This window comes from Penicillium taxi, assembly GCF_028828555.1.
Source record: "Penicillium taxi strain IBT 34144 chromosome Unknown utg000004l_segment0_segment0, whole genome shotgun sequence".
Taxonomy (NCBI): Eukaryota; Fungi; Ascomycota; class Eurotiomycetes; order Eurotiales; family Aspergillaceae; genus Penicillium; species Penicillium taxi.
In genome coordinates, this window is record NW_026643206.1 from 991458 (window position 1) to 1017130 (window position 25673).

General features: G+C 46.9%; 11 protein-coding genes across 11 annotated transcripts; 5 read left to right on the forward strand and 6 right to left on the reverse strand.

The window, feature by feature from the left end:
* Positions 1–1064: 1064 nt before the first annotated feature.
* N7495_005281 (quinone oxidoreductase family protein) lies at positions 1065–2223 on the forward strand (the record flags this gene model as incomplete). The annotated part of the gene is made up of 2 exons (XM_057207932.1): positions 1065–1948; positions 2001–2223. 2 exons carry the CDS (start codon positions 1065–1067, stop codon positions 2221–2223), a joined length of 1107 nt encoding a protein of 368 aa, XP_057061706.1.
* Positions 2224–2703: 480 nt separating this feature from the next.
* Positions 2704–4425, reverse strand: N7495_005282 (cleavage polyadenylation factor subunit CLP1; the record flags this gene model as incomplete). The annotated part of the gene is made up of 2 exons (XM_057207933.1): positions 2704–4194; positions 4288–4425. 2 exons carry the CDS (start codon positions 4423–4425, stop codon positions 2704–2706), a joined length of 1629 nt encoding a protein of 542 aa, XP_057061707.1.
* Positions 4426–5223: 798 nt separating this feature from the next.
* On the reverse strand, positions 5224–6844 carry N7495_005283 (KilA-N domain-containing protein; the record flags this gene model as incomplete). The annotated part of the gene is made up of 4 exons (XM_057207934.1): positions 5224–5248; positions 5302–6247; positions 6307–6469; positions 6533–6844. 4 exons carry the CDS (start codon positions 6842–6844, stop codon positions 5224–5226), a joined length of 1446 nt encoding a protein of 481 aa, XP_057061708.1.
* Positions 6845–7881: 1037 nt separating this feature from the next.
* N7495_005284 (Rho GDP-dissociation inhibitor) lies at positions 7882–8600 on the forward strand (the record flags this gene model as incomplete). The annotated part of the gene is made up of 3 exons (XM_057207935.1): positions 7882–7975; positions 8037–8405; positions 8470–8600. 3 exons carry the CDS (start codon positions 7882–7884, stop codon positions 8598–8600), a joined length of 594 nt encoding a protein of 197 aa, XP_057061709.1.
* A 286-nt stretch (positions 8601–8886) lies between these two features.
* On the reverse strand, positions 8887–10033 carry N7495_005285 (serine/threonine-protein phosphatase; the record flags this gene model as incomplete). Its single annotated transcript, XM_057207936.1, has 3 exons — positions 8887–9596; positions 9702–9935; positions 10018–10033. 3 exons carry the CDS (start codon positions 10031–10033, stop codon positions 8887–8889), a joined length of 960 nt encoding a protein of 319 aa, XP_057061710.1.
* A 2032-nt stretch (positions 10034–12065) lies between these two features.
* On the reverse strand, positions 12066–14748 carry N7495_005286 (AP-3 complex subunit beta; the record flags this gene model as incomplete). Its single annotated transcript, XM_057207937.1, has 3 exons — positions 12066–14396; positions 14473–14630; positions 14709–14748. 3 exons carry the CDS (start codon positions 14746–14748, stop codon positions 12066–12068), a joined length of 2529 nt encoding a protein of 842 aa, XP_057061711.1.
* Positions 14749–15019: 271 nt separating this feature from the next.
* Positions 15020–15664, forward strand: N7495_005287 (uncharacterized protein; the record flags this gene model as incomplete). Its single annotated transcript, XM_057207938.1, has 1 exon — positions 15020–15664. One exon carries the CDS (start codon positions 15020–15022, stop codon positions 15662–15664), a length of 645 nt encoding a protein of 214 aa, XP_057061712.1.
* Positions 15665–15792: 128 nt separating this feature from the next.
* Positions 15793–17369, reverse strand: nuf2 (kinetochore-associated Ndc80 complex subunit NUF2; the record flags this gene model as incomplete). The annotated part of the gene is made up of 4 exons (XM_057207939.1): positions 15793–15906; positions 15964–16878; positions 16946–17206; positions 17274–17369. 4 exons carry the CDS (start codon positions 17367–17369, stop codon positions 15793–15795), a joined length of 1386 nt encoding a protein of 461 aa, XP_057061713.1.
* A 258-nt stretch (positions 17370–17627) lies between these two features.
* N7495_005289 (translation initiation factor eIF2B subunit alpha) lies at positions 17628–18735 on the forward strand (the record flags this gene model as incomplete). The annotated part of the gene is made up of 2 exons (XM_057207940.1): positions 17628–17677; positions 17739–18735. The coding sequence occupies 2 exons, from the start codon at positions 17628–17630 to the stop codon at positions 18733–18735; spliced, it is 1047 nt and encodes a 348-aa protein (XP_057061714.1).
* A 1815-nt stretch (positions 18736–20550) lies between these two features.
* Positions 20551–20913, reverse strand: N7495_005290 (uncharacterized protein; the record flags this gene model as incomplete). The annotated part of the gene is made up of 1 exon (XM_057207941.1): positions 20551–20913. The coding sequence occupies one exon, from the start codon at positions 20911–20913 to the stop codon at positions 20551–20553; it is 363 nt and encodes a 120-aa protein (XP_057061715.1).
* Positions 20914–24128: 3215 nt separating this feature from the next.
* Positions 24129–24631, forward strand: N7495_005291 (uncharacterized protein; the record flags this gene model as incomplete). Its single annotated transcript, XM_057207942.1, is given in 2 exon segments — positions 24129–24225; positions 24237–24631. 2 exon segments carry the CDS (start codon positions 24129–24131, stop codon positions 24629–24631), a joined length of 492 nt encoding a protein of 163 aa, XP_057061716.1.
* Positions 24632–25673: the final 1042 nt, after the last annotated feature.

A 25673-nucleotide genomic window follows, 5' to 3' on the forward strand; every position in this document is an offset into this window, starting at 1 on the left:
CGCTCTGTTATTGTCAACATAGATGATATGAATCATTAGAGTCATACGGGGCAGGCCCGAGGAAAGTTGTTGCTGCATTGCAGTTGCATGGTGCTCCGTACAGCATTGGGGTCTGGGCATCCTTGTAAGTTGTAAAATTGTAATTTTCCGTAGATTCCTAATTTCCTATCAACCGTCAGCATATGCCGGTGGCGCCACTCCTGAGTAATGTGATATATAAATCGAGGGAAATCGTTCCCGGGTCATGTGACTCCTAAGGTCTGATAGTGTTCCTCTCAAGTTCATCAGGGTACTAGAAGGTTAGAAGAAAATAGTCCAGGTACATAGAACCATAAATATCAGACTCTGGATATATGACTCAGTCTGGACTCGGATATCCTGCAGGGATCTTGGCTGGACAATGCATCATCTCAACCCCTCAGTTCCCCTTCTACTCTTGGCGGATGACCTGCATCATGAATCATCTGGAATCATCTGGAATCATCTGGCTTTGTATCACTGAAGACCAAGCCAGAGTTAGTTGGTTCCGATCATTGGGTATCTACGTCGTAAGATACTGGTTGTCATGTTGATAAGCCACTGACTGCGCCTCACAATAGGCTGTGTCAGAGATGTAGTGGGCGGTTGAAAATGGCTGGTAATCCGGTCTTTGTCATAGACGCCGATGTAATTATGCAGGTTGCCATTCATAGGATCCTATCAAGTGGCATTGTGGCAATGTCTCAATTCATGAAGCGCCCATGATCGCTTTGACCTAGATCCCTGATCCGATGGTTGTTACAGATCCAACGGAATGGCGTCAATGTCCCCACGCTAGGACGCTTCGTATTGATTCGAACAGATTGTAAGGTTCTCTGTAAACTTGGATAACTAATGCTCATTGAATGGTAAATTGTAACAAATCAGATAATCGAAACTGGAGTCAGCGGAAATAGATAAGAAGAAAGGGCGAAAGAGGGTATAGAGCTCTGCGACATCTAAAGATGTTAATTCCGCGATGCGGGGAATGACGATGACAAATTGAAAGTGTTCATCAATGGTTCTCCCCACTGTTCTATTATTCAATGTCTCTTTCTACCCTTCGTCGAAGTTGTCTACGTCTCGCCATACTTCGCAATCAATTCTCAATTCCTACGATTCCTACAATATATAACCGCTCTTTCTCATTTCCTGTTCGCACCATGTCAATTCCAACGACCATGAAGGCCGTCGTGGTCGAGCAGACCGGTGGCCCAGAGGTACTGCAGTACAAATCTTACCCGGTGCCAACACCTGGTGAAGGCCAGCTTCTCGTGAAAAACAACATCTCCGGCGTCAACTACATCGATACATACTTCCGCACGGGTCTATACGCCTCACCCAAACCCGAAATACTAGGTCGCGAGGGTGCCGGTACCGTTGTAGCCATCGGTCCTAACACAACCGGTTTCCAAGTCGGAGACCGAGTTGCTTGGCTGGGCACCAGTGGATATGCCGAGTATACTGCTGCTCCGGCGGCAAAGACTGTCAAGATCCCTGAGGGAATCAGTGACGAGGATGTGATGGCATCTTTCCTGAGCGGAATGACGGTTCTCTCTTTTGCCAAGGAGACCTACCCTGTGCAAAAGGGCGATTGGGTGCTTCTGCATGCTGCTGCTGGTGGCGCTGGCTTCCTCTTGACCCAGATTCTGAAGCTGATGGGTGCCAAGGTTATCGGTACAGCTGGTGGTGCTGACAAGGTCGCTCTTGTTAAAAGCCTCGGCGCTGATGTGGTGATTGATTACCGCAGCGAGGAGGGCAAAGACTGGGTTAAGCTGGTTAAGGAGGCTACTGGTGGCCGTGGAGTTGATGTTGTGTTCGATTCAGTTGGCAAAGATACCTGGGAAGGTAGCTTGGAGGCTGTCAAGCGCAAGGGTACCATTGTCTGGTTTGGCAATGCTAGTGGGCCGGTGCCTCCCATTCCCCTCCCGTATGTTTTAACTCCCTTTCATGATTGATGATGAGACTAATTGAAATAACAGGAAACTCTCTCCCAAGTGCGTCAAGATCGCTCGCCCAACCCTCTTTGGTTACATTGAGACGCGAGAAGAGTTCGAGTACTACACCAATGAACTATTCACCTTGCTTAAGTCTGGACAGTTGAAGGTCAAGATCCATAAGGTTTATCCTCTGGAAGAGATTGCCCAGGTTCACCAAGACTTGGAGGGCAGGAAGACCACGGGCAAGCCCCTTTTGAAGCCCTGACTGTGCAAACTGAAAACCATTCAATGAAATGATTATATTTGAAGATACTAACACATGTGCAAGGAGCAGGTCTTGAGCTATAATACATTTCTCAGATGCTGAGTCACGTTAATCCGGGGTAACTAACTAAATATTTATTTATTTAGTTAGCTAGTTATGTGATCTTCTTACGGGGCGAATGCAAGGTGTTCAGTGCAAAAGCTCTTTTTGAGTCAAGAAGGTCAACAATACTAGTCGCGTGAAAGACGGTATGGTACTCCTCTAGCATGCATTTAGATGTATTATATATTATATATTATTAAATCTCCATTTTTACCCATTTTACATTTATTCCGTTTATGACCAACCCACCCTTGAAGTGGCATTCTAGACAGGTACATAGCAACTGGAGACTATAAGTTATGAGGAATCTTTATTTGTTTCTTCTAGTAAGACTTTGCACGAGTAAATACTCTGTCCTGAACTCATTACCTCAGTAACTCAACCCACCAGTCCAACAACCTCACCAGGCCAGCGCTTAGCCCAGATCATCGCTCGTGAAGGGACTCTACCACCGACAGGTGCAATGACACGGAACTTCCCCTTGTCCACGTCAACATCAGCCACATAGAGAAAGCCCATGATACTGGCATCGCGCACTTCAGCTGGGGAAGCGGTTGCTGGAGCGTGCGTGATAGCGAGAAGGGTATTAGCGAGAACGGAGGGAACGGGTGGGACGAGTTTTTTCAATGGGATGTTGGTCGTGTCGATGACAGACGATGTAGATGGGTCTACGGTTAGACCGACGATGCCAGGAAGTGGCGTGGCATGGCCGGGTTCATAATTGTCCGTGCCACTAGGAAGGAATGAGTCGCTTGTGCCAAACTGGGACGGATCGTATTCATCCTCATCTTCGTCTTCGTCCTCGTGCGATGAGACGGTATAATTCCATATAGGGAGCGAGGAGAAATCCAGAAGCTGGGAGTGTGGGGAGAGAGTAATGGCAGAAGTAGAAGCAGTTGTAGGATTCGGATTACCGAAAAAATAAGAGCGGATCTGGGACTCTCGGGTAATTTTGAGGAATGCACTGTCGCGGTCGACGCAGCCTCCTGATTTAGATAGCTTAACGACTGAGATGCGCTCGTCGAATGCAGAAGCTGTCGAGCTTGCACTAAGCTGGTTGTCGTATTCTTTGACCATAGTGCTGTAGAGGCGCTCAGAGCCGAGGACTATGATGGTGGTAATTGAAAATTCGGTCACAATATGTTTGATAGTCTCGAAACTACCAGGCTTGTCGGAGCTTAGAGCCCCAGGTGTGTCAACGATAATTCCTGTTTCACGCGCATCCTCGTCCTCGGCCATACGGCCTGTCACAGAGAGAGCGAGCCGCGAAACAATGGGCCGATAGACAGCGCCTTCTTCGTCAAGCGGACTTGTCAATGGGTAGCTATACACGAGCGGAAGCTTCACCGGCACGAAACTAGGCCCAGACATGGGACTACTGCCCCAGCCCTCCTCAATATCAAGCATGCTCCGGAACGCTGTGGCAGTCAGTGTACCAGGAACACTCAGCATGCCCTCCGAGGGATCCAAATTGACCACGAGTGGCTGTCGTCCAATCTTGGTCGCATACGCCGTCAAGATCTTCGCGAGTGTAGTTTTGCCAGCATTCTCAGGACCAAGCAACAGGACACGGGGACCGTCTTTGCCCGAGCCCTGCGATTCTTCTCGTATCGATTCCAGCGCGATGTGCATATTGAAGTATTCCATCATCGGCGTTTCTCCGGCTGTGTATTCGCTCTGGCACCCGCCAGCTCCAGCCCCAGCAGTCGGGGTGACGCCATCAAGCGACGTCGGAGCACCAGTTTCGCCCGCGGTGATCTCTAAGTCACATCCATACCACGAGTAGATAGCCGCCTTCGTACCAGTAAATGTGTAAGTTTGCGATTCGGCGAGCTCGGTGCCGAAAAGCTCAGCGGTTCCATTCAGAAGCTATGCAGTATCCCAATTAGCGCTCTTGTTATTACAGAAGAAGCAAAATGGATACTAAAGGCCTTTTCATGAAGTTCCACTGGGTGAACACACCTTGACTCGTATTTGGTGCCCGAATGCGACCTCAAACCTCCACTCTGAACCTGGAGACAAGGTGATCTGCGATGGCGCCGCGACGGCATGCTGCCTCTCCTCTAAGGGCTGGGTGAGCTCTAAGCCCGGGAGCGACATTTCATTGCCAGACTGATTAGCCAAGCAAAACGAAGAAGTTGGTCTAATTAAAGTTTATGGAGAGTTCGGAGGAGCCTTAAAGTTGGAGCTTATCATCGAGGATAATGCAAACAGTGTAAACACCCCGGAGAGGAGGTGGCACTGCTAGACGTTATGAAGTACATTAACCTCAGATTCCCGTCCAATGCGCTCAATTACATTTAAGCTTATATTAGTTAGTGGAAAGATTGATAAATGGAATATTCTACACGTACTGGGGTGTGAAATTGAATGAAGGTTTTAATTCTTTTTTTTTTTTCTTCACTTTTCTTATTTATCTGGGCCGTGAATCTTTTGATAGTTAGACTAAGCTAACCATCTTACGCGACAGCTAGAGCGAAACAGCACATCAAGCAACTTGGTATCCAGGAACTGAGCAAAGGAAAATCGTAGAGTGAGTGGAGCAAAACTAGGACTGGGTAATAAGGATGGATTTAAAAAATGTATCTTTTGAGATACTCTCCAGGTTTCATGCACAGAAGAAAGGGTAAAGCGAGGTATTGTAGGAGAGGTTGGGAGAGGAAAACAGTGCACAAAAACTGGAGAGGAATATATTTATCATAACAACAAGGGGGAATGGAAATGAGAAGGTGAAAAGAATCGACTCGTGAATGTGAAACAATAGACAAAATGTCCTTCTGGTAAGAACTGTAATTTGCAGGTAGCAAGGGAAGACAAGAGCACACCAACGCTTCATCGCAAAAGCGAGGCGAGTTTGCTTCTATCTTTGATATCTCATCAGCCATAGACATCATATATCTAGAAGAAAAAGGGAATCGCGGACCTAAAAATATCATCAGCAAAAGATCTGCAAGTTAGGAAACCAAAAGAACTTACACAAGAGCAAGACCAACAGAGGCAGTGATCATAGCACGGTTCCGGACCGAGCGAACTCGCTCACGAACGATTCTCTCTTCCAACAGCTTGGCCTTCTTTGCCCGCTGCTCAGACTCTGCCGAAGTCTCCTCATCATCTTCCTCAGGCTTGCGTTTGTTTGTCACTTTGACGGCTGATGATCCTGTGGTGTCCTCGTCTTGATCAGCCCTAATGGCCTCTTCTACCATTTCCTTTGCTTTGGCGATCATCTCCTGTGTCTCTTCAGCGGACGGAACTCCAGAAGAGAAAATGGGCACATCAAGGGAGAGAACTTTCTCAGTTGGGTTGGTCTCAATGGCGGAGACTTCGATGGAATCGACAGCCTCTTCATAATCTCCTCCAGCTTCTTCCTCGATGACTTCTTCGATGAGCTCCTTTGCCTTTGCAGCCTTTTGAGCCTTCTTGTCGGCTTTTCTGGCCTCCTCTGGCAGCTGGGCTTCCTTCTCATCATCGGTCTCAGTAGTACTCTTCTTAGATCTCCGACTCTTGGACTTCTTTGGTGAGCCGGCGGACTTCACTTCTGTTTCCTCTTGGACTTCAAACAAATTGCCATGCGCCGCAATATCGATATTCGCGGTAGAATAATCCAAGTTGCTTTGGAGATTGTCGTTAGCTGCAGCAGTACCAGTTGATGGAGTATCCAGGAGGTCGTTGGCGACGCGGCGAGCGCTAATACCTTTGCCAGGGGTGAAAGACTGCTTCATGGGCGTGGCCTTGACCGGAGAGACGGAGCGGCGACTTCGGCGTGGTGGTGTTGGGCTACGCTCGTCTTCTGGCATAACGAATGTGGGTGGCTGACTGACGATAGGTTGGTCCTTTTCTTTGGATGTACTCTGGGGGACCTCGGCTGAATCCAACAAAGCGCGGACCCAGCCGTACATTTTGTAGTCCTTGGACAGCTCCAGTGCTACAAAGAAAACATTAGTACGAATCCTAGCAGATAGATGATTATAGAAGAAAGCGCACCAAAAAGAGGAGAGATCCAAATATTGCCCGCAATTTCTTCGTGGCTTGTGAGCTCTCGTGTCTTCAAATACTCTCTCTCCAGGCGTTCGTCATCTTGCTTGGCCCAAGGGAAAGCGATCTTGAACATGCCAGTGGCACTCACAAACCCATCCTCGCTCCTTCGCTGTTCATAGATCTATTAGCGATGGTCTCTTTTATCTTATCAAACACTAATACAAGTTCTTACCATCAAAAAGTAGGTTTCTGGGCGTGACTTGGCTGTGTGCGGGAAAACTTCAGAACCTTTCAGGTCCTTGGGCAAAGGTGCCCGGAGGTGGGCATACTCAAACGCGCCCAAGTTGTGAGGCTTTGTTGCGTTGGAGGTGTTGAGCTGACTCTGCTTCACCTTGAGATAAGTTGAGCCTAGGCGACGGCGATTAACAAGCTCCTCATCTGCGAGAGAGAAAAAAAGGTCGGTTAGTATTCGGTACGGGTTAGGGCGGTAGGCGCGACTCCGCGCCTTGTATAACCTTGTATAACTTACAGGAAGGAGAGACATCCGGACGGATAAGAGGGTTTTCCCTTCTTTGGCAGAGATCGCGACATGGTGAGCAGTTGCGATAAGAGTGGTGCAGGCGAGAGGAGATTGGATTGGGATCCCGATGGGATGCGATGCGCGCGCCACGTAGCAGGCGCGTCAATATGGGAAGGGGAGCAAAATTAACGCGAAGAGTTGCGCCAACCAGGTGGGGAGGTGGAGTATAGCGAATCAGGATAACACAACCTAGACAAACAGATTGACTGGAATAAAAGGAAGATAAAGAGAACAGTCAGGGGAGAAGCGGTCTTCGGCTTTGGTCGCGACAAGACTTTGGTCACTTTGTATTAGACGCTTAACTTCTTCCGGTTAAGTCCGGTATTTGGACTGTCAGAGTATTGTATTTGAGATTTGCCATTGGCCTTTTGTCAAGAAAATAGGTACCTGACGGAAAATTGAAAATTTGAGTTGGAAAGGGCCATAAATGCGTGATGTGATTGTATTGAGAACCCTTTTAATTCTATTGTGTGTAGGGGGTAGAGCTAAGGACTTTGAATGTTACAAATGATGTAAATATTCCATCCTTTCTATCTCATGCGCCCAAGTGGAGAAGTAGCGGCAACTCAACGGGACCTCGACCACGAGTATTTCTTAATCTTTATCCTTTATATCTTTGTCTTCGATCTTCAATTTTCAATTTTCAATTTCTATATTTAAATCGTGGATTATTTCGAGTTTCAATATATAATGTCCAGATAAGCTTACATATAAAACTCTCATAAGTAGTACAACGTGCTAAAACAAAGTGGGTTGCCTGGACTCCGAATAGCCTCTCCCCCTCAATGTCCACCGCCTTTCCGTCTTTAAACCCCACCAAGACTCAGGAGTCAAAGGCATAAGAGCTTCTTCTCTTGTTCTGGATCTTCTTTTTCAATCTAGAAATTCCCCCTCTTTTTCTCTACAGTCTCATATAATGTGGGTATTCAATGTTCAGTGTTGCACTTTCAGTTCATCCTCCTAATCCCCATTCCAGACTTACTAGCCCCCAAAAATAAACAATGGCCGACCAAGATCATGATGAGCTCGCCGCCACCAAGACCGAGGGTTTCAAAGTCGGCGAGAAGAAGACTGTACAGGAATATGCTGAGCTTGGTATGTATTGATTTTTAAAAAGTAATCGACCAAGTCAGCCCACTGACCTCTCTCCCAAAAGACAAGGATGATGAGGCGATGAACCGCTGGAAGGCTTCGCTGGGTCTGAATGCGGGCGAGCCCATTGGCCAGTCGGATGACCCGAAGTGTCAGATTAAATCTCTGGCCCTGGTCACTCCAGACCGTGAGGATGTGGTGATTGACCTATCCACCGCCAGTGCTCTCGACACTCTCAAGGATAAGCCCTTTACTGTTAAGGAAGGCGCCAGGTTCCACATTAAGGTCGTGTTCCAGGTGAACCACGAGGTTATCAGCGGTCTTAAGTACCTCCAAGTGGTGAAGCGCAAGGGCTTCCGGGTCAGCAAGGACGAGGAGATGCTAGGAAGCTATGCTCCCAGCACCAGCGTCAAGCCTTTCTACGTCCAGGAATGTAAGTGTTGAACCATCTGAGCTCTGTTAGTCATTTTCCCTCATACTCATCTTATATTTTTTAGTTGCTGAGACAGAGGCTCCCTCGGGTATGTTGGCTCGAGGACACTACAACGCCGTTTCCAAGTTCTTGGATGATGATGACCACACTTACTTGCAATTTGAATGGGCTTTTGACATTACCAAGGACTGGTAGGAGACACTGGGACTCATTCATTTTGAAATCTTACTCTGAGCCTTGTTTCCAAGCGTGACGAATTTCCTTAAATCCAAAAGCCTGGTAGCTGCACCACATTGATTGTGGAGCAGCCCGGGCTCTTTTTTTGGGTGGATGTTCTTTTTTTCCCCTGCATCTGCTTATTTACTTACTTTCCACTGTCAAGATTATCCTTACATGACATGCACATGAGATATTTGATATTGTTTTCATTCGAATGCGTAGTAAGAAAGGTAATTAAATTTGCTTTTAAACGCAAGGGGTATCACAAGAAATAATCTATCACCGGCTGAGAATCCCGCTTCTGCTGAGCCTGTTGCTCGTTCCGATGCATGTCATTCTCGGGAGCGGCGTCAAAAATATTGAAGAAGCGTTCCATGCTATCGCTTACCTCCAGTACACTGGCCAGGTTACCACAGCGATAGCAGTAGTTGGGAGCACTCCAAACCGTACTCAAACGGTCATCAAAAAGAATCTGATAGCCCTCGTTACATAGCTGGTGAGCTCGCAAGATATGAGACATGCTATTGACCTCGAGGAATTTGCGAACCACCTGCGCTCCAAAAGTGTAACCTGCGCCACGAGGGGAAAGAGAGAACTCATCATGTTCTGGGTCGGGATCAGACCAAACTAGATCTGCCATGGGCCCCTCGTGGGGGATCTCACGGAACCGATCAATGATCTTAATCTGATCAATGGAGTGAATGGACGGGGAGAGGCCGCCATGCACACAGAATATCTCATCGTTGATCACGACACTCAATGTAAGATAGTCGAACATGTCGGTAAAGTAATGCCACACATTGGCATTGCCATATTTGCGGGCACACTCGGTGTAGAAGCCGTAGGATTGGGTGACACCGCGGGATTCGTGGTTACCGCGAATGAGGTGAACTCGCTGAGGGTATCGTAGTTTCAGACAAACAAGGAGGGAGATGGTCTCTACGCTAAATAGACCACGATCCACGTAGTCACCTAGAATTGTCTGGGTCAGCAATTTTGTTCTTAGGCCAGCTGATTCAATTGTGCTTCTGTCTTTCACAGATACACAAAAATAGGTGTATCAGAGTGATAGCCTACCCAGGAAAAGATAGTTGGTATCGGGGCAGAATCCTCCAATCCGAAAGATCTCTAGGAGATCAAAAAACTGTCCATGAATGTCTCCAACAACAGTTACTGGCGCCTTGATGTGAACCACATTGCTCTCTTTCATAAGCAATTCTTTGGATTTGGCACATACGGCCTCGATGACTGGCTCAGCAAGCAGCTCTTTGCGGTAAAGTCGTTCGATACATTGGTCCAAGTCGATACTGGCTTCACAGAAGGTTAGTCCACATATTCGGTACTCAGGCCCTGATAATAAACATTGGGATTCACAACGCATTTGTGAACCTACTAGGAAGGCCAGGCATTATGGCGGGTCCAGAAAATGCCAGGAGAGTGAGTAAATGATCTTTTTTTAGGAAGCAAGAAATGGCCCTTCAAGACTCGGCAGCAAGGATGAAGGAACGCGTGAGGCTAGCCTCTAATGCTCCGGTGCGGGCAAATATTGGGCGGCCAGTCGGAGATTAAAAGGGGAGAAATGATCAACGGCAATTGAGGATTGTCTGGTAATTAACAGCAGTCATCATGGCCAAAGAAGGCAAATCACCACTGCAAGAAAAAGTGAATCAACCAACATCAACACTTGCTGTACACAGGGGACTGCGAGCTGCAAGCCTCAGGGATCATTTTGCCACCGCTTTCATTAATAATTGTATCACGTGATATGGGATATTTGTGGACATAAGGGCCCCACTTGATGTTCTTAATTCTACCATCATGTTTCGTGACTTTTACCCGATTTTGATGCCCGCAAAATAGTTGACAACATAGGATTAGACAACATCACAATATTGACCACATGGCTGAAGTCTGTGTATCAGAGACAGGAGATACAAATTGGGTGGTGACTATGATACCATGGAACAGTATCGTACGCTGCAGGTGAAAGTAACATGGATTTGAAATTTTAGATATGATTCATGAACTTCTTGTCATCCAATAACTGAATACTATCAAAAAGCAAAGCAAATAGACTATAGACTACAGTACTTTAATACTGAGTGATACTTAGCCCCGGAGATAATCGGTTTCGGTCCTAAACCATTCTAAATAGCGAGTAGATCTTCCGCCGACTGCGAAGGGCATGAGGACGATACCAGCCCTCATCTGACAATACCCCACCTGCAATTACTAGATTTCGAACTAAGATAAGCTTATTCGGTCCATCCCATTGAAAGTGAAAGCAACCTTTGTATCCTCTATGAAATCTAAGCCCAGCGTCATGGGCGAAAAGCCTTTCGAGACACATGATAGAATCGTCACGAAGAGGGCCCGTCTGATCCCAAAATTCGTTAATTTCTTTGGATTTCGCAGCTGATAAATCGAATACGAACTCGATTCTCATGTGGAAGCTCTTGTCTCCATGGTTCACGCAACAAGCGGCTTTAGAATGAACTTGTAAGGCTGGATAGGCTGGTGGGCTTTCGAGAAGGATACAACTATGCTCTTGAAAAGAGTATTCACAATGACCAAGCAATGCAGTTGGTGTCAGTTGACCGTCAGTCATGCCATTGTACGTGCCATTCATGAGCCTTTTCCTATCTTTGAAGCTGATAGTAAAACAAGGACAGATATCAACTTTCCCTCTGTTTGTTTTAAGTTGTTCTCTTCGCAGTTTGTCTTTGATTGCAAGCCATTTCCGCTTCCAAGGTCGAGTTTTCGGCCACGGTATTTCGACTGGGCCCTGGGTTGGTGTATTCGTTTGTACAATACGTGTGCAGCAGTCACAATATTGCCATCGAGTGTTTGTAAGTCGGAGAAGCAGCTGTTTTCTAGTTCTCAGATTCAAAGCAGCGCATCGAAGTAGTCCAGGAAGAGTTCTTTTCTGTAGCTTGAGGAATGACTGGAAACAGGCAAGTGTGTATTTGCAGCTCAAAGCAAAGCAAATTTGATCAAGTTTCAGTAACGAGATGGTTGTGAAAATGAGCTCTAATATCTCTGGAGGCAGCCTCTCTAACAGATTGGAGTAGGCAAGTTGTTGACAGCTCATGTTGGAGATGTGTATAACAAGTAGAAAGGTGATAGAAGGATAGCCTACATGCCTAGGTGATTTCGTCGATGAGCATCATCGATCTAATCGATCTGTACCTAGGTAGACCCTAGCTAGCTCAAACCTTCCTAATTTTAGAACTCTAACAGAACTTGCCAGGTCAACTAGCCATTGGTACTAAATAAATTACGAGGTTCAAATATTTCTATGTTCCTCGTCGTATTTCCTAGGACAACTAGTTCTAATTCTCCCCTCTACATAGTATCTGGAGCAACCCCATTAGAGCTGATTTGCCATTTTTAAGTGCAATTCCAATGTTATGGAATAGGTCCACCATATATGTAAAAGCCCTACAGGCCATGAGATCTAGCACCGGGTTGTGAAAGCAGTTGCTGAGCCTCCTTGTGAACGGCTTCGCTCTCTGAGTCCGTTTCCTCACCAGAACCGTCGTCATCTTCCGAATCAGACTCTTCTTCACTGGACTCCTCCTCAGAGTCTGTCTCCCCATCCGTCTCCTCATCCGTCTCCTCATCCGTTTCACTTTCCGACTCTTCGTCCTCTTCGTCGAGCCACTGGTCCAGTGACTTTTTGCCAGCTGCACCAGACGGCGCAACTTTACTATTTGTCCTTTGGGGTACAGTATTTTCGTGCTGCCGAAGTGCTTTGTCTAAGCGTTCTCCAGCAGTCATCGAGCTCTGGAGCGTGGAGGAGTCCATCTTGAGATCGTCGGTGCGGAGACTCGGACTTGGTTCTTGTCCCAACTTGACCCAATCGGGTATATTGGTGTAGCCCCTAAGCCCGTGATAACCGGCTTCTGGACCAACGACCAGAGTCGCAGTTCCGATGAGAAGATCCTTGCGCGTTTCAGATGGGCTGGGAGTATGCGGAACAGGCTTAGGGGCAAGAAGGAGCAGGTTGGCCAGTTGCGTGGAGGCTGGACTTCCTAGTAGGGCTTTGTATAGGCGGGCACGATCACGAAGATCATAGGAGGTGTCATATCGTGCAAGAAGGAGAATGTAGCGCCAAAGCAAAGTAATACGATCTTCTTGCTTCGTTGCTCCGATTTCTTCCTCGACTGCTGCTTCGTCCTCTGGAGGCGGGCCAGTCTCCGTCTGTTCCTCTGATTGATCCTCGGTCCACTCATTACGAAGCTCTTCATCAATCTTGACAGGTTGTGCAGCGGATGAGATGGCTGTTTGCAAATCTTCCTCAGGCTGCTTTTGGAGTAGGTATTGAAGATATACCTTAGCACCGAGTAGTACAATTTGTTGTTTGACAGCCTCGGACTCATCGACGAATCCCTTGACGAGAATGCGGAGAACATCCGGCGCAATGTTGTGCTTTGGATTTATACCTGCAAATTCGCCCACTAGCCAGATAATAGTAGATCGTGCATCAGGGTGGGTGGTGATACCAAGGTTTGTGACGAGCTGAACAACGGTCTGTCTGTGGGATGTGGGATCCTGTTGGATCAAATGACGGATGACGGTCAAAGATTCAGATACAAGATTGCTGTCCAAGCTAGATATCTGGCCGAGCAAAATTCGAAGGCACATGTCCGTAGTAGTAGGATCTCCTTGCGCGCAGCGTCCAATAGCTCGCACGCTTTCACGCACCAATTCGGGATCAGCGCCCTTGGAGAAGTGTTCAAGCTCGCTGATGATAACACTTTTCCAGTGTTTGCCACAGTGAGAGAAAATAATAGTCAATACCTCAAGCTTCAGACGCCAGATATGTGGCGGGTCGTTAGCGTGGATCAGAAAGTGTGCGATATATCTCGTAAATGGCTTGGGTTCTTGTAGGGCGACTGCAACGATATTGTAGAGAGCAATGAGTTGCATATCCTGTGGGCTTCGTAGAAGAGCTACCAGCGGTCCAATAGCCGAAGCAAGGTATTCAGGAGGGGCTAGGTAGAGAAAGCAACGGACAACGCTGACAATAACAGCAGAGTTACGGCTTTGTAGCAATAGCTTGCAAGCCCGTAAAAGAATTTCGAGATCAGGATCTAAGGCTGTCACTTCATACCCCTCACCTTCATCTTGGGAGTTTCCATCCTGCGACTCTTGGTCATAGAATCCCTTTGTGAAAGCCTGCTTGACTGTTTGAGTGCGGTGGGGAAAGCATTTTCGAGCGTAAAAAGTCAAGAGCCGGAGAGTTGCCAGCTGACCCCATTCATCCATGTCGACCAGTTTTTTAACCAGGCTGCGATAGTGCTTATGGATCAGATCAATCTGCTCCGGACAAACCTCCAAAAAAGCAGCAACAGCGGGACCAACAACAAAGTATTGAGTATCGCCGAGAAGAGTTGCGATATACCCCGTCAATTGCGGCAGGGTGTTCGGATCCAGACGATAGCACTTTGGAATGGCCAGAGCAGCCGCCTTGCGCACATGGGGACTCATATCGCCGCAGCCTCGCTTGATGGCTAGCGATATGATCTGACTGATGACTGGGACCCGGATGCCGGACATTGTTCGCAGCGCCATCGTTCGAACCTGGGGATTTGAATCCGTCAAAGACTTTTGAATGGCGTTTATCGATAGCAATGCCAGATCCGGTTCCGCCTCCGCATGATGGACGAGGTAAATATAGACAAGTTTCTTGACTTCGAGATCGGCGCTAGCTGCGTTTTTGACAACAGCCGAGAAGAAAGGCAGGGAAGGCTCAGAGCGATACATTAACTATAAGATGAATCGATGAAAATGCAATTAGCCAAGACATTCTTTCCTGCTATTCTGTTATACAAGATCGGCATACCGCGATAACTCGCCGCATCCCATCCAGAACCTCGCGCTCATGACGGCTGTCGAGAAGCTTCTTAATATGAGGAACACTGTATGTACGTGAGGAATAGTCGGTTTTCGAGCTTCGATTACTTGCGGCAGTCTGTGCAGCTTCGAGTGTTAATTCTCGAGCTGTACGCACAATAGTCGCGGTCAGTTTCATGTGACTTTAGATGGAGGGTCTGGTACAGCCCAAGCATAGTAACTGACCAGTTTCCAGCATTGATGATATCCTAGAGATAGTCTCCATCTTTATTATTGCATCCGAGGGACACAATCCCTGGCACACGAGATGTAAATTGAAGTGACGAGGTGAATTGGGGTGGTTAGGGAAGATAGGCGGGGAGAGGAAAGGTGGAGCATGTCTGAACTCCAGTGACCTCCACTTTCTACTTAATCAACCCTCGGTTAAGATTTCAACACCATGAATATACGTCTCTGAATGAGTATCTGCGGCTGGCATAGGTGACAGATCGCCAACAGAAGATGCCCACCGCTCTCACAAGCTGACACATCACGTCATGGGCCCGGTACGGACCGTCGTCTATTGCGGCTTGGTGACCGAGCTATTACAGCACCTTCTCGACACAGAAGCAGAAACGCGTCTTATAATCTGTGGCACCAGAACTGAATTTCTTGTACAATTATCTGCCGCTATTCGTTCGCAACGCGCCGATAAAAATGCTATACTACACCATGACCTGCTTTCCAAAACCATCGGTTTACTTGCAAGTTCGAGCAGGATCCAACTAACATTCTGCCCAACTCTTGAGAATCTTCGCGCGTATATGGCAGTTCTGGAGAATTTCAACGGCATGAACCTGGAGGATCAGAGAAGCCCGGGCCGAAGGCAGTTACTTGCAATTCTAGATGCTGTTGCTTTGCACGCTACCACCTCGGAGTTCTCTGCGCAGGGACTGTCGAGGACTTTTGCCGTTGCTGTCGAGACCGCTTCTAGAGCAGACATGGATTTGATGCTTTGCGAATGTACCAACGCTGTGAATCCGGGTGCCGACTGGGGAGGAAAGCGATGGGAGATGCAAGTACCCATTTTGAACGGCTCTGTTAGGATACGCAGCGAAGAAAGCAACTGGAATGGGCGCGGGGTGTCTATAAAACAAGTTGCCCAACGCTGGTTCGACTTTGACGAAAATCAAGTAGCCTGAATGGCATGTGATATAGAAGAAACATAAGCTAAACTGAGCATCAAAATAAAACTCCATTAAATGGCTATTGCCCGGGTATCCCGATCGCTGAACTCCTGATCCATACAGAACCTACAAACCCCGAATGCTCACAGCGACTTTTCCATCTCAGATATGTAGAGCTTGATGTGTGATTCTAGCTTTAGATACTGGTCATGAGCCGCTTGAACTTCGCTCTCAATGTTCTCCTTGAGATCAACCATCTGAACACATCAGATTAGCTTGGAGGTCTTCTGACGAAAGGGATATGGATTAAATACCTTCTTCTCTGTCTGCTCGATGCGGATTCGCCTTCGCTCCATATCACGCTGCTTGTCTGCGCGTTCCTCGCGAAGCTGCTTTTGAACAGCTCGGAGCTCTTCCATTCGTGCTTGCGCAGCCTCCGCCTTATCTTGCGCATTTCTGCGAATAGTTTCAATCCGTTCATTCCAACGGGAGAGTTGACGCTGCAAGAGTTTCTCGGTCTGCTCCACCTCTCGCACGCTGGCGCCTCGGTCTGAAATTGCATCCTTATTCCGAGCAGCACGAGATTCCTCTTCTTCTTCCTTCTGTAACTCAGTGGTAATATCATCTAGAAGTTTTACGCATGCCTGGACATCATTCGAAACAACCGTAAATGTGTCCGAGGATGTCTGTAGTGCCCTAGCGCGTCTTTCCATTGCGTCAATCTGGGCTTTTTCGCGCATCAAGTTCTCAGTCAATTCGGCCAAAGAAGACTGCAAAGAGGCCGGAGATTCCAAAACATATGGTCGCAACTTTTCAGCCTCCTGCCGGCTCCGCAGGGTTCTCTCTGTCTTCTCTTCCAGCTGTTGCTGTCGCCGCGCTCGCTCGCCCTTGACTCGGTCAAGTGTCTCGGCAACCCGTGACTGTTCTCGGCCCAATTCCAATAGCCGGGCCTTGAGCTCATCATTCCGGCTGACTTTCTCGCGCACCTGTATCTCATTTGCCTGTTGATTACGTCGCATTTCCGCCAAGCGTAGCTCCATTTCCTGATTCTCTGCATGAAGTTCTTCAATGCGAGTCTTAGTCTTTTCAGTCTTGTTGAAATGCTCGTCAATAACAGGAGTTTGTGACTCGCGGAAGCGCACAAAGTTAATAAGGTAGGAGAAGATTTTAACGAGTCGGTCATGGGTTGGTTTTGTCAGGTCGGTAAAGGTGAAGTCGTTGACACCACACTATGATAGATAAACATCGTCAATTCACGAACTTTGTATCAATGATACGTGGGCATAGATCACATACCTCTGCTAACAGCGCCCTAAGGCTGACAAAGAATCCCATGAGGTTGCGCGTCTCGTTTGACACGATATCAGGATAGTCGCCACAAATATCTTCTGCAGCTGCATGCATTGCGGGTTCAACTGTCTCACGTGTGACATTCATGAGCAATTCTGCGAACCATTCAAACACCATCTGGATTTGCTGGGGATTGGGCTTGGCCAGGTCGGCCGCGCTAAACGGGATCCCGATATCGTTGATGCATCCTGCGATCTCCTTGTCGGGCTTTTCCAGTATTAGTAAATAGTCTTAGAGCTTGGGTTCTAGTATATCGCTCGAATGGGAAACTAACCAGGCGCATTAGTGCGTCATTGTCATCTTCCTTCTTGCGGGACCGGTTGTGCTGTTGGCCATGGAATTGCTGGCTCATGCGATTATTGTAAGCCATCACGTCTCATGTGCGTAGGAGTCAGTATAAAGCTGGACAGTTGGGAGTCAAGTAAGGTTGCGACAAGTCAAGGCGCAAGTGTCGTTGTAAATTGCCTCGATTGTTTACTTTGGAAAGAAAGCCCGCACGACCACCGCTTTAGGTTAGCGTAACGCTGAGGGGCAGAACTTCCAAGCAAACAAGACAAACACATTATCTCTGACTCTTCTCGATTCGCATCACCAAGCTATTCAATAGCTTTCACAAAAATACTACGCTATGTCGACGAACACGAAAGTTCCAGTTCCGGACTGTAAGAAGCCGTTCGAGTGAGTATTGCAAATTCTATCCGCTATCGCTGCTCATGCGGAGGTACTGATCCGATCACAGCATTGTCGCAACCTACAATGAACTCTTACGCTCCGATGCCGATTTAACAATGCCCATTGCGGCCATTGAGGCACTGGTGCTTCTTCTCACACACGAACCTTCCTCAACAATTTCCGAAACTCTTGACCTACTCGAGAAATCCACCGCACACTTGAAAAAAATTATTCCCAACCCCATCGGTCTGTCTGCTGGAACTGATCTCTTCCAACGATACCTGATCACCACATTACAACGACCTGGACAGCTGGGCCCTGCTGGAGACTTCAACGCCATCCGAACACACCTTCTATCTAACGGGCGATTGTTCATTCGGCGCGCGAAAGAGAGCCGAGAGAAGATTGTGGCGTTTGGCCGAGGGTTTATCCGTGATGGATGCACAGTGCTCACAAATGGTGGATCCCGCGCCGTCGCCTCGCTGCTGCAAAAGGCAGCCGATGACGAGGGTGGTCCGTCTGCAGTGCGCTTCCGTGTCATTTATGTCCTGTCCTCATTCAGCAAAAACAGCGAGGATTCTGCTGGTGAGCCCGAGGGAATGGAGACAGTACGCGTCTTGAGAGCAAAGGGTGTGCCTGTCTCAACGATCCCGGAATCAGCCGTCGCGTACGCTCTTGGCAAAACGGATATGGTGATCGTGGGTGCAGAGGGTGTCGTGGAGAATGGCGGCATCGTGTCCCGTATGGGCACCTACCAGATCGGTCTTCTCGCCAAGGCCATTGGAAAGCCATTCTACACCGTGGCTGAGAGTCATAAGTTTGTTCGACTATATCCTCTTGGACAGTACGACCTTCCGATCAATCAACACGTTCTTGATTTCAAGTCCGACGAAGATATTGCCGAGCAGCGCAAGCAGCCCGCCAATTCAGATTTCCCAATTGAACTTCCACTCTGTGATTCTGTGGACTTCACACCTCCACACTTGATTTCTGCTCTTATTACGGATAGCGGTGTTTTGACGCCCAGTGCTGTTAGCGAGGAATTGATCAAGATCTGGTTCTAAGGCTCAAAATAAGACCGTTATGAATCAATTGGCTTTTGCAGTAAAATAAGGCAAATTCTCATTACCTTGCCTACATGAGATCCAAGGACTTTTTACGAAGTAAACATGATATAGAAATGAAATGATATCAAACGCCCTTTGAGAACATAACATCGTAATCATAATCATTAAATGGTGCTTACGGACGAATATTGACCGATATCAATGCTCCTTGTCCGCCAAGCATAAGAAAAAAGATTTTGGTGGGATAGGGCATCAATGTGACATGTCATAACAGGATACAGCCCACCACCAAGTTCATCATCAGCCTGAATCTTGAAAGATCACAGCGAAGAATGTATCTCCTGCTGTCTGCTACGTAGTTCGTAGATACCTCCAAGTCATAACTGAGGTGTACCACCTTCCGTCCGAGACATCAAGTCGTTATCCGGCTCATGACGAAGGTATGCAATCGTGTTTGAAATGTAGCAAAGGCATATAGAAGTAGGTATCCGAGGGCTACAAATATCCACAGAAGGGCCATGGTGGGAACCCCCGTGGGAAATTTGATGGAGACCCAATATTCTCAATGTTGCCGTTGTGGGGTGAAGAGAGCCTCTGTTGTAGCGACGTCCGGGGATGGATGGATGCACAGCTTCCCGCTGTCATGCGGGGGAATTTCCGACTATTTTTTTCCCAAAAGATGCAGATCAATAGCTGCGATAGAAAATTTTGGAATGGAATGGAGAAAGGAATGGAGGGTCAAGGGAAATGCGAAAGCTAGGGTAGTGTAGCCAGCCCAAAGCTTCATATGGCATCTAAATCTCATTGGATTGCAAAAGCAGCCAGATCGAATACGCACAACTCATAAAGCGATTTCCGCGATATTTCATCCAATACGGATCAGGTCGGATCAGTGTGTTGGCAGTGGCTGGTTATTGAGCAGTAGTTCCGGGTCTTTGTTACCTTCGATATACCTAGATGTCTGAGTGTAGCTCATCTTATCTGACTCAAAAGCAGTATTGTATCTCTCTACTGGAACTCACCACTCCCACAATTTCCGTCTAGTCACTAATCTGAGATGTCCCAGATTACTCTGCTATGGAGCTGGACCATGGAGGACCAAGGTTGGCATCTGTGGATCATACAGGGCAAAGCATCCAATATGAAACATACTGCATGTTGAACTAGGAAACCTCGGGGTTTCAAGGAGATCTCCTCTAGCTGCCCACAATCAACTTCCAGTGTTATAGTTAGAAACTTTTAATCACTGGAATGGTTTAATGTGCTTGTCCCTAGGTACCTGCAAAATAGGTAGCCCTAGGGGTTGATAATTCGCTGATCTACCTAAGTAACTACAGGTAGGGACTTATAGATTGCATGCATATGACTCAAGGATCTATCGAGGTTGTATTACCATTCATCGGGTGATTTTGGACCATTTAGAAATCCCGGAAAGTCATGAGTTACCTAAGGGGGGATTCGGAAATAATGATAGCAGTTGAATGTGAAGGACCTTTGGAAGTAGCCTTAGGAGGTACTATGTGATGACCTCAGGTGTTACAGGCTACTACATCGATCGGGCTATGAGACAACACTACCTAGGCAAATGATGTTTAAAATAGAACTCCAGATAAGAGGATAGAGGATTTCACCTATGTAAATCTAGATATGAGAAACATTGAAATGATTGTACAACATCAATGGATGTTTATCATATCACAGGGAAAGGCCGGAACTGCCCGCGTAGACACCAGGGCTGTAAATAGATTCTAGAAGTGAATGACGCGAAGAGCAAAGGTACCTAGATAAGAGGAAAAACGTGCAAAGAGCAAACTATGACATGTTTCGACTGAAATAGACGGCAAAACCAGAAACATAGATGGCCCCACCAACCCCACCTGGTTCCTGATCCAGTGATCCAACCTCGAAGAATTTGTACTCCATATCCTCCAACCTATACCTAACCTGATGCGGATCTAAATCATTAAAGGGGAAGGTCACTAGATCCACATCGCTCAAGCCATCGAGTGAGCCCTCTTCTCTGCTATACTCCGATACATCGATCTTAGACATCTTGAATGAAAGAATGGATGCCCGACCCATGACCGTATTTTGGGAACGTGATCCCTCAAGGTCACAATCAATGACTCTCGAATCAATGACTTCAAATCCAAATCCTGCGCGGAACCATAGCATTCGATGGTCTATCAAACGGCTATTGTACGGACAAAATCGCAAGTATCGCGTCTTGGAGGGAGAGCCTAATCGATTGCGCAAACGTTGCTAGTCAGTTACTGCGCCCATGTGATTTGATATCGGATTTCTGTCCATGGAATTCGTCATGGGGCAAATGAGCAAATGATATCGACGTGGTGGAGTACCTCTCACTTGGCACTTTTACTTGAAGTTACCTAGGTAGCTTATACCTGATTTCATCTAGTGGGGCTTTCATATTCCAGACGCCGCCGCTTTAATGTGGGCGCTCAGAGGCTAGTCCTCAGACGACTCACTGAGCTGCTCGGAGCCAGTCACGTGAGATAGGAGGCTAAGCAGTCTACGCTCAGTCTATACCCAAAGGAGCACTAGGCCCTACAATTATGTTTATTCTTGAATTACTTTTTGATGGCCCTCAACAGCGTGAATTTCTGAAGGGTTCCTATGCTCCGTTTCCACCTCCAATCATGGCCCGCTCAAGACACATGATAGGGTTAGATGACGCAACAATATAAGTGCAGCTTTTATCTGTTATGCTGTAATACAGGAAGAAGATTTTCTTGCCATTTTTATATCGGCTTCCTTCACGTAGACTTAGGTATAAAAGGGAACTGTGTTGCAGGCCACATGGAGGCCTGGAAATGTAACCAGAGACAGAAGACCCTGAGTCAATCGTTGGTACATTCAAGTCTGTGAAATTATGTTCAAGATACTTACTGATCTTAATGGGAAATATTGCCTCGGCCCGACAATGGGCATCTCCAGACAGTTGACTCGTCTGGAGCTGTTCGGCCAATCGATTTTACCCGGACGAAATCCTGCCGACGTATTCACCCTGCACCTCGCACCTCGGCAACCTTCGGACTATTGCCGGTGATGCACTCTACCTGATGGGGTATACGCCCACGTAGGCTTTCATAGTCTCCCGTGGAGTACTTTTGGTGGAAATAATTAGCTCTGACTTCCCTTCTTGTCTTATCTTTTGGTGAAAACAGTATTGCTTTCTTTGTTTTTGTCTTATTTTTGATCGAGAACAGTATTTCTTTTTTCTTCGTGTGCTGCATTCAAATCGCTATTATTATCATTTCATATCGCGATTCCTTCAAGTCAGCCTTCTTGATATGTGAAATATTGAAATATCGATGAGGTCCTTTATTTTTCCAGTATGTTAGAACCAACTAGAGAATCCATAAATGGCAGAACTGCCAAGGTATAGGTATTTACCTCACGGCTTTGGAGGTTCGATACCAGTGCTCACTTTTTTTCCCTTTCTGGAATAGAGATCTATCCAAGGGTTCTCACTATCGCGCCGTAATGATCAGCCTGGTCGATAATAGCCTTAGACATGGTATATCCGGCCTCTTCTTCCATCTCTCGCTTGCTTTTGGGCGACGTGTATGCGGCAATTTTTCGAGAAGATTCCCACGCGGAAAGCCTAGCCAACAGTCAGGCCATATCTTCGTAAATCGATATTTTGGGCGTTGTTCCGGTGCATTTCAGAGTCCGACTTAAAAGAAAAAATGGCAAAGGTAAACTTTGATTTGACAGAATAATTTTCTTCGCTCTGGCATTATATCAGGTGAAGATTGAGGGCCCAGAGCATTATATCCGGAGTAACAACCTTTTCTATTTATTGCCTTACCTTTGTCTTCCCTAATACTCAGACATCAGAAACCCCAGCCCTGTCAACAAACTTGCCCTAAAATAGCTTGCCGATATTGTCGCAAAACCAGTCGAGGCTGTACCGAGGGACCTCCCTGTGATAATTGTGTTGAATATGGAAAAAATTGCGAATTTGTAATGAGCAGGAAAACGAAACCCGATAAGTTCGACTGCCTCCAGTGCCGCAAAATGAAAATCTGCTGCAAAGGAAATTCAAGTCCTTGTGAAATACGTACTGCTCATACGGTTGGGAGCTTCTTCCGTTCCAGCCAATCAAGGCCATATTGTCTATGAGTTGTCGAATACCCTAGCACTCCAGGCGTGCTAGGCAAATTACCGCACTGATTTCCTCACTTTGCTCAGGAGCAATGCTCGATAAAAGCCCCGAAAGCATAGAGAGTGCTAGCTTTCTTAATGCCTTTCAAACGCCAACCGTCTTGGCCAGCTAGAAACCACACAGAATGAATCGTCGGTAATTACCACAGAGTAATATTTCTGATAGATGAGGGAGGATGAAGTATACCGACAGAAACCATTACTCACAAGTTAAGGTTTCCTATAGGGCATGTGCGCTATGATTTTTAAAATTGTGCGGTTGCTGGTTCATGGCGTAGGTAGCTTTAAGTACAGTTTTTTCTATGCCAGATGGGTTTCCTATTTCAGATGCTGCTGCTTTTGTAAGGGCGCTCAGGGTCAGGCTCACTGAGTAAATTTCAGCCTAGACTCAGGCTCACGGACCTGCTCATGGTCATCGTGTGACAGATCAGTGATGTCTAACTAATAAACACTCAGTGAGCACGTAGTAATTGTGATTGGCTGCTCACTGATCGCTCACTGATAACTAAGGGTATCTATTAAGCACCTGGCTCATGATCAGTCTATCTACAAAGAAGGAGCATTCGGCCCTATAATGCGGTTTATTTCATGAAATACTTTTCTGAGGTTCTATCAACTCATTACTTTCTCCTTAAAAACGTAAGACACAGTTTCTATATATTACTGCCCGATTTCATCCATTTTATTGTGATCCTTGTAATAATCGACTGGCCGGAGTAACTCAACGTCGTCTAGATGGCTAGAAAGAAAATTGTGATTCCAGCAATATTTTGATGACGATGGCCCAAGTAAACGTCGTGAAAACAGGGGATATAATCAATTCCCCCACCTCCGGGCTAATGGAGGGGTTGCCTGGGAACTAGATGTTCCGAACTTTCAAGTCCTTCAGACCCTCAAAAATGACGTCCAGTATATTTTCCGCTTGCTTAGCGAGGGGAGCACAAACCAGTTCCTTGTCGTCTTCGGAGTGTCACCTCGAGTCATGAAAACGCTAGCGGAAAGAGAAGTCGATCTTGGCGTGAGCTATCACATTCAATGGGATGGAACCTCGGCCCTGATTGAGGTTGTCCCTAGTAGTAGCCACGAGTTAACCACCGACATGGTGAGGAATGATTGGCGAACAGTTGGGGCAAATGGGTATTGGTATTACCCAGCGAGCTTGGGGCGCAGCGACGCTGTATAAGCCGCTTCCAAACACCATGGGCAAGGAAGGCGATCAAATTTTTCTGCCCCCATCACGGCGAAATAATGCTCCAAGAGTATCTCCAGACTGGCCGACTTTTGTCGTTGAAACAGGTCTATCCCAGGGGATCGAAAGCTTCGCTCAGCAGCCGCCTGGTGGTTGAACCAATCAGAGGGCCTAGTCAGGATGGTATTGCTAGTGTCAATCAATACAAATGTCGTGGATTTTGAGCTCTGGATGCTCGCTCCTCCGAATACTCCCCGACCTCTTCCTGGTGGCTATATTGACGCCTTGCGGAATTACCCCGCATTATTGCCTCCCACTGCGAGACAGCTTGCCAATAATCAACAACCATACTCACAGTGTGAAGTTGAGGTCAGTGCCAATAGCGTACCGTATGGCCCAATGGTTCTGCCTTTCGAGGCACTCTACGACATATCACCATTGCCGGGTTCTGGAGAAATTGACGTTGTGTTGAGCATTCCAGAATTTCAAGATTTCGTCTTCGTTTTGTTTTAGACATTGGTTTACCGTTTCTGACGCGTTGCTATATCTTTTTTCCATTACTTGGTTTGATGGCATGATTATTAGGCGTTGCTATCTTTTTCATTACTTTTTATGATAGCACCTTAGGATTTTTGCCTAGCGAAATGATAGCACTTTATCTCTTTAATATTAACATACTTATGACCGGCGATTTTGCTCGATAAGTAGCCTGTACTCTGTATTCCGAAGCACGACGTGAGGCTCTTAGGATGAACGACCATTCTAGTGAAACCCGACATTTTTTGATATGATAATGTAAACAACCTACGGAGGGAGTAGTGTGTTACATTTTATTGAGGTACTTACTTAGCTCGCCCAGTGAGCAATCAGGGTGCTCACTGAGCACTCACTGAGTGCCCCCTGAGTGAATTGGACTGATTTTTGAGTGTTCCCTGACGGGGATGACCATCGAGACACAATGGAAACGCCAAGAACTGGCATAGGAAATCCGGTACAGAGGTAGAGCCCGTGTTATTGTAAAACAAATACAAATACTGAGTGAACAGCTTCTTAATTCTATTCTTCCAATGTTCTTACCAAGGGAAATAATGGTAGTTCCAAGGTTTTTTATGGTTCAATGCTGTACCCAGGGGGTATCAGCTGACGAGATATGTCAACACTTCGTACCATGGATCATAATTTACCTACTTTCTAATAGAGTCGATGAATCACCACTTTCAAGAAACACTAAATATGAAATAAAATAAAACCAACCATGACATTGACAAACAGAGATCTCGGGGTCAATGCCCCCAATTCCAATAAGTAGATCATCTAATGCAAACGCCAAACACCTCACTAAACCTGCCCCATGCAATCCCACTAGGTCCGACCCCAACTTCCAAGGCTTCCAAGGCCCCAAACCCCAACCCTCAAGCCGCTTCCAGAACATGCAATTTTTGAACACCCCCACCCACAGGAACCAACACCTCAAAGTACGGATACCTACTGTGTAGGTACCGTTTTTTCTCTGCCAGTTCTTGGCGTTCCCCTTCCGTATTAGTGCTCATCCACT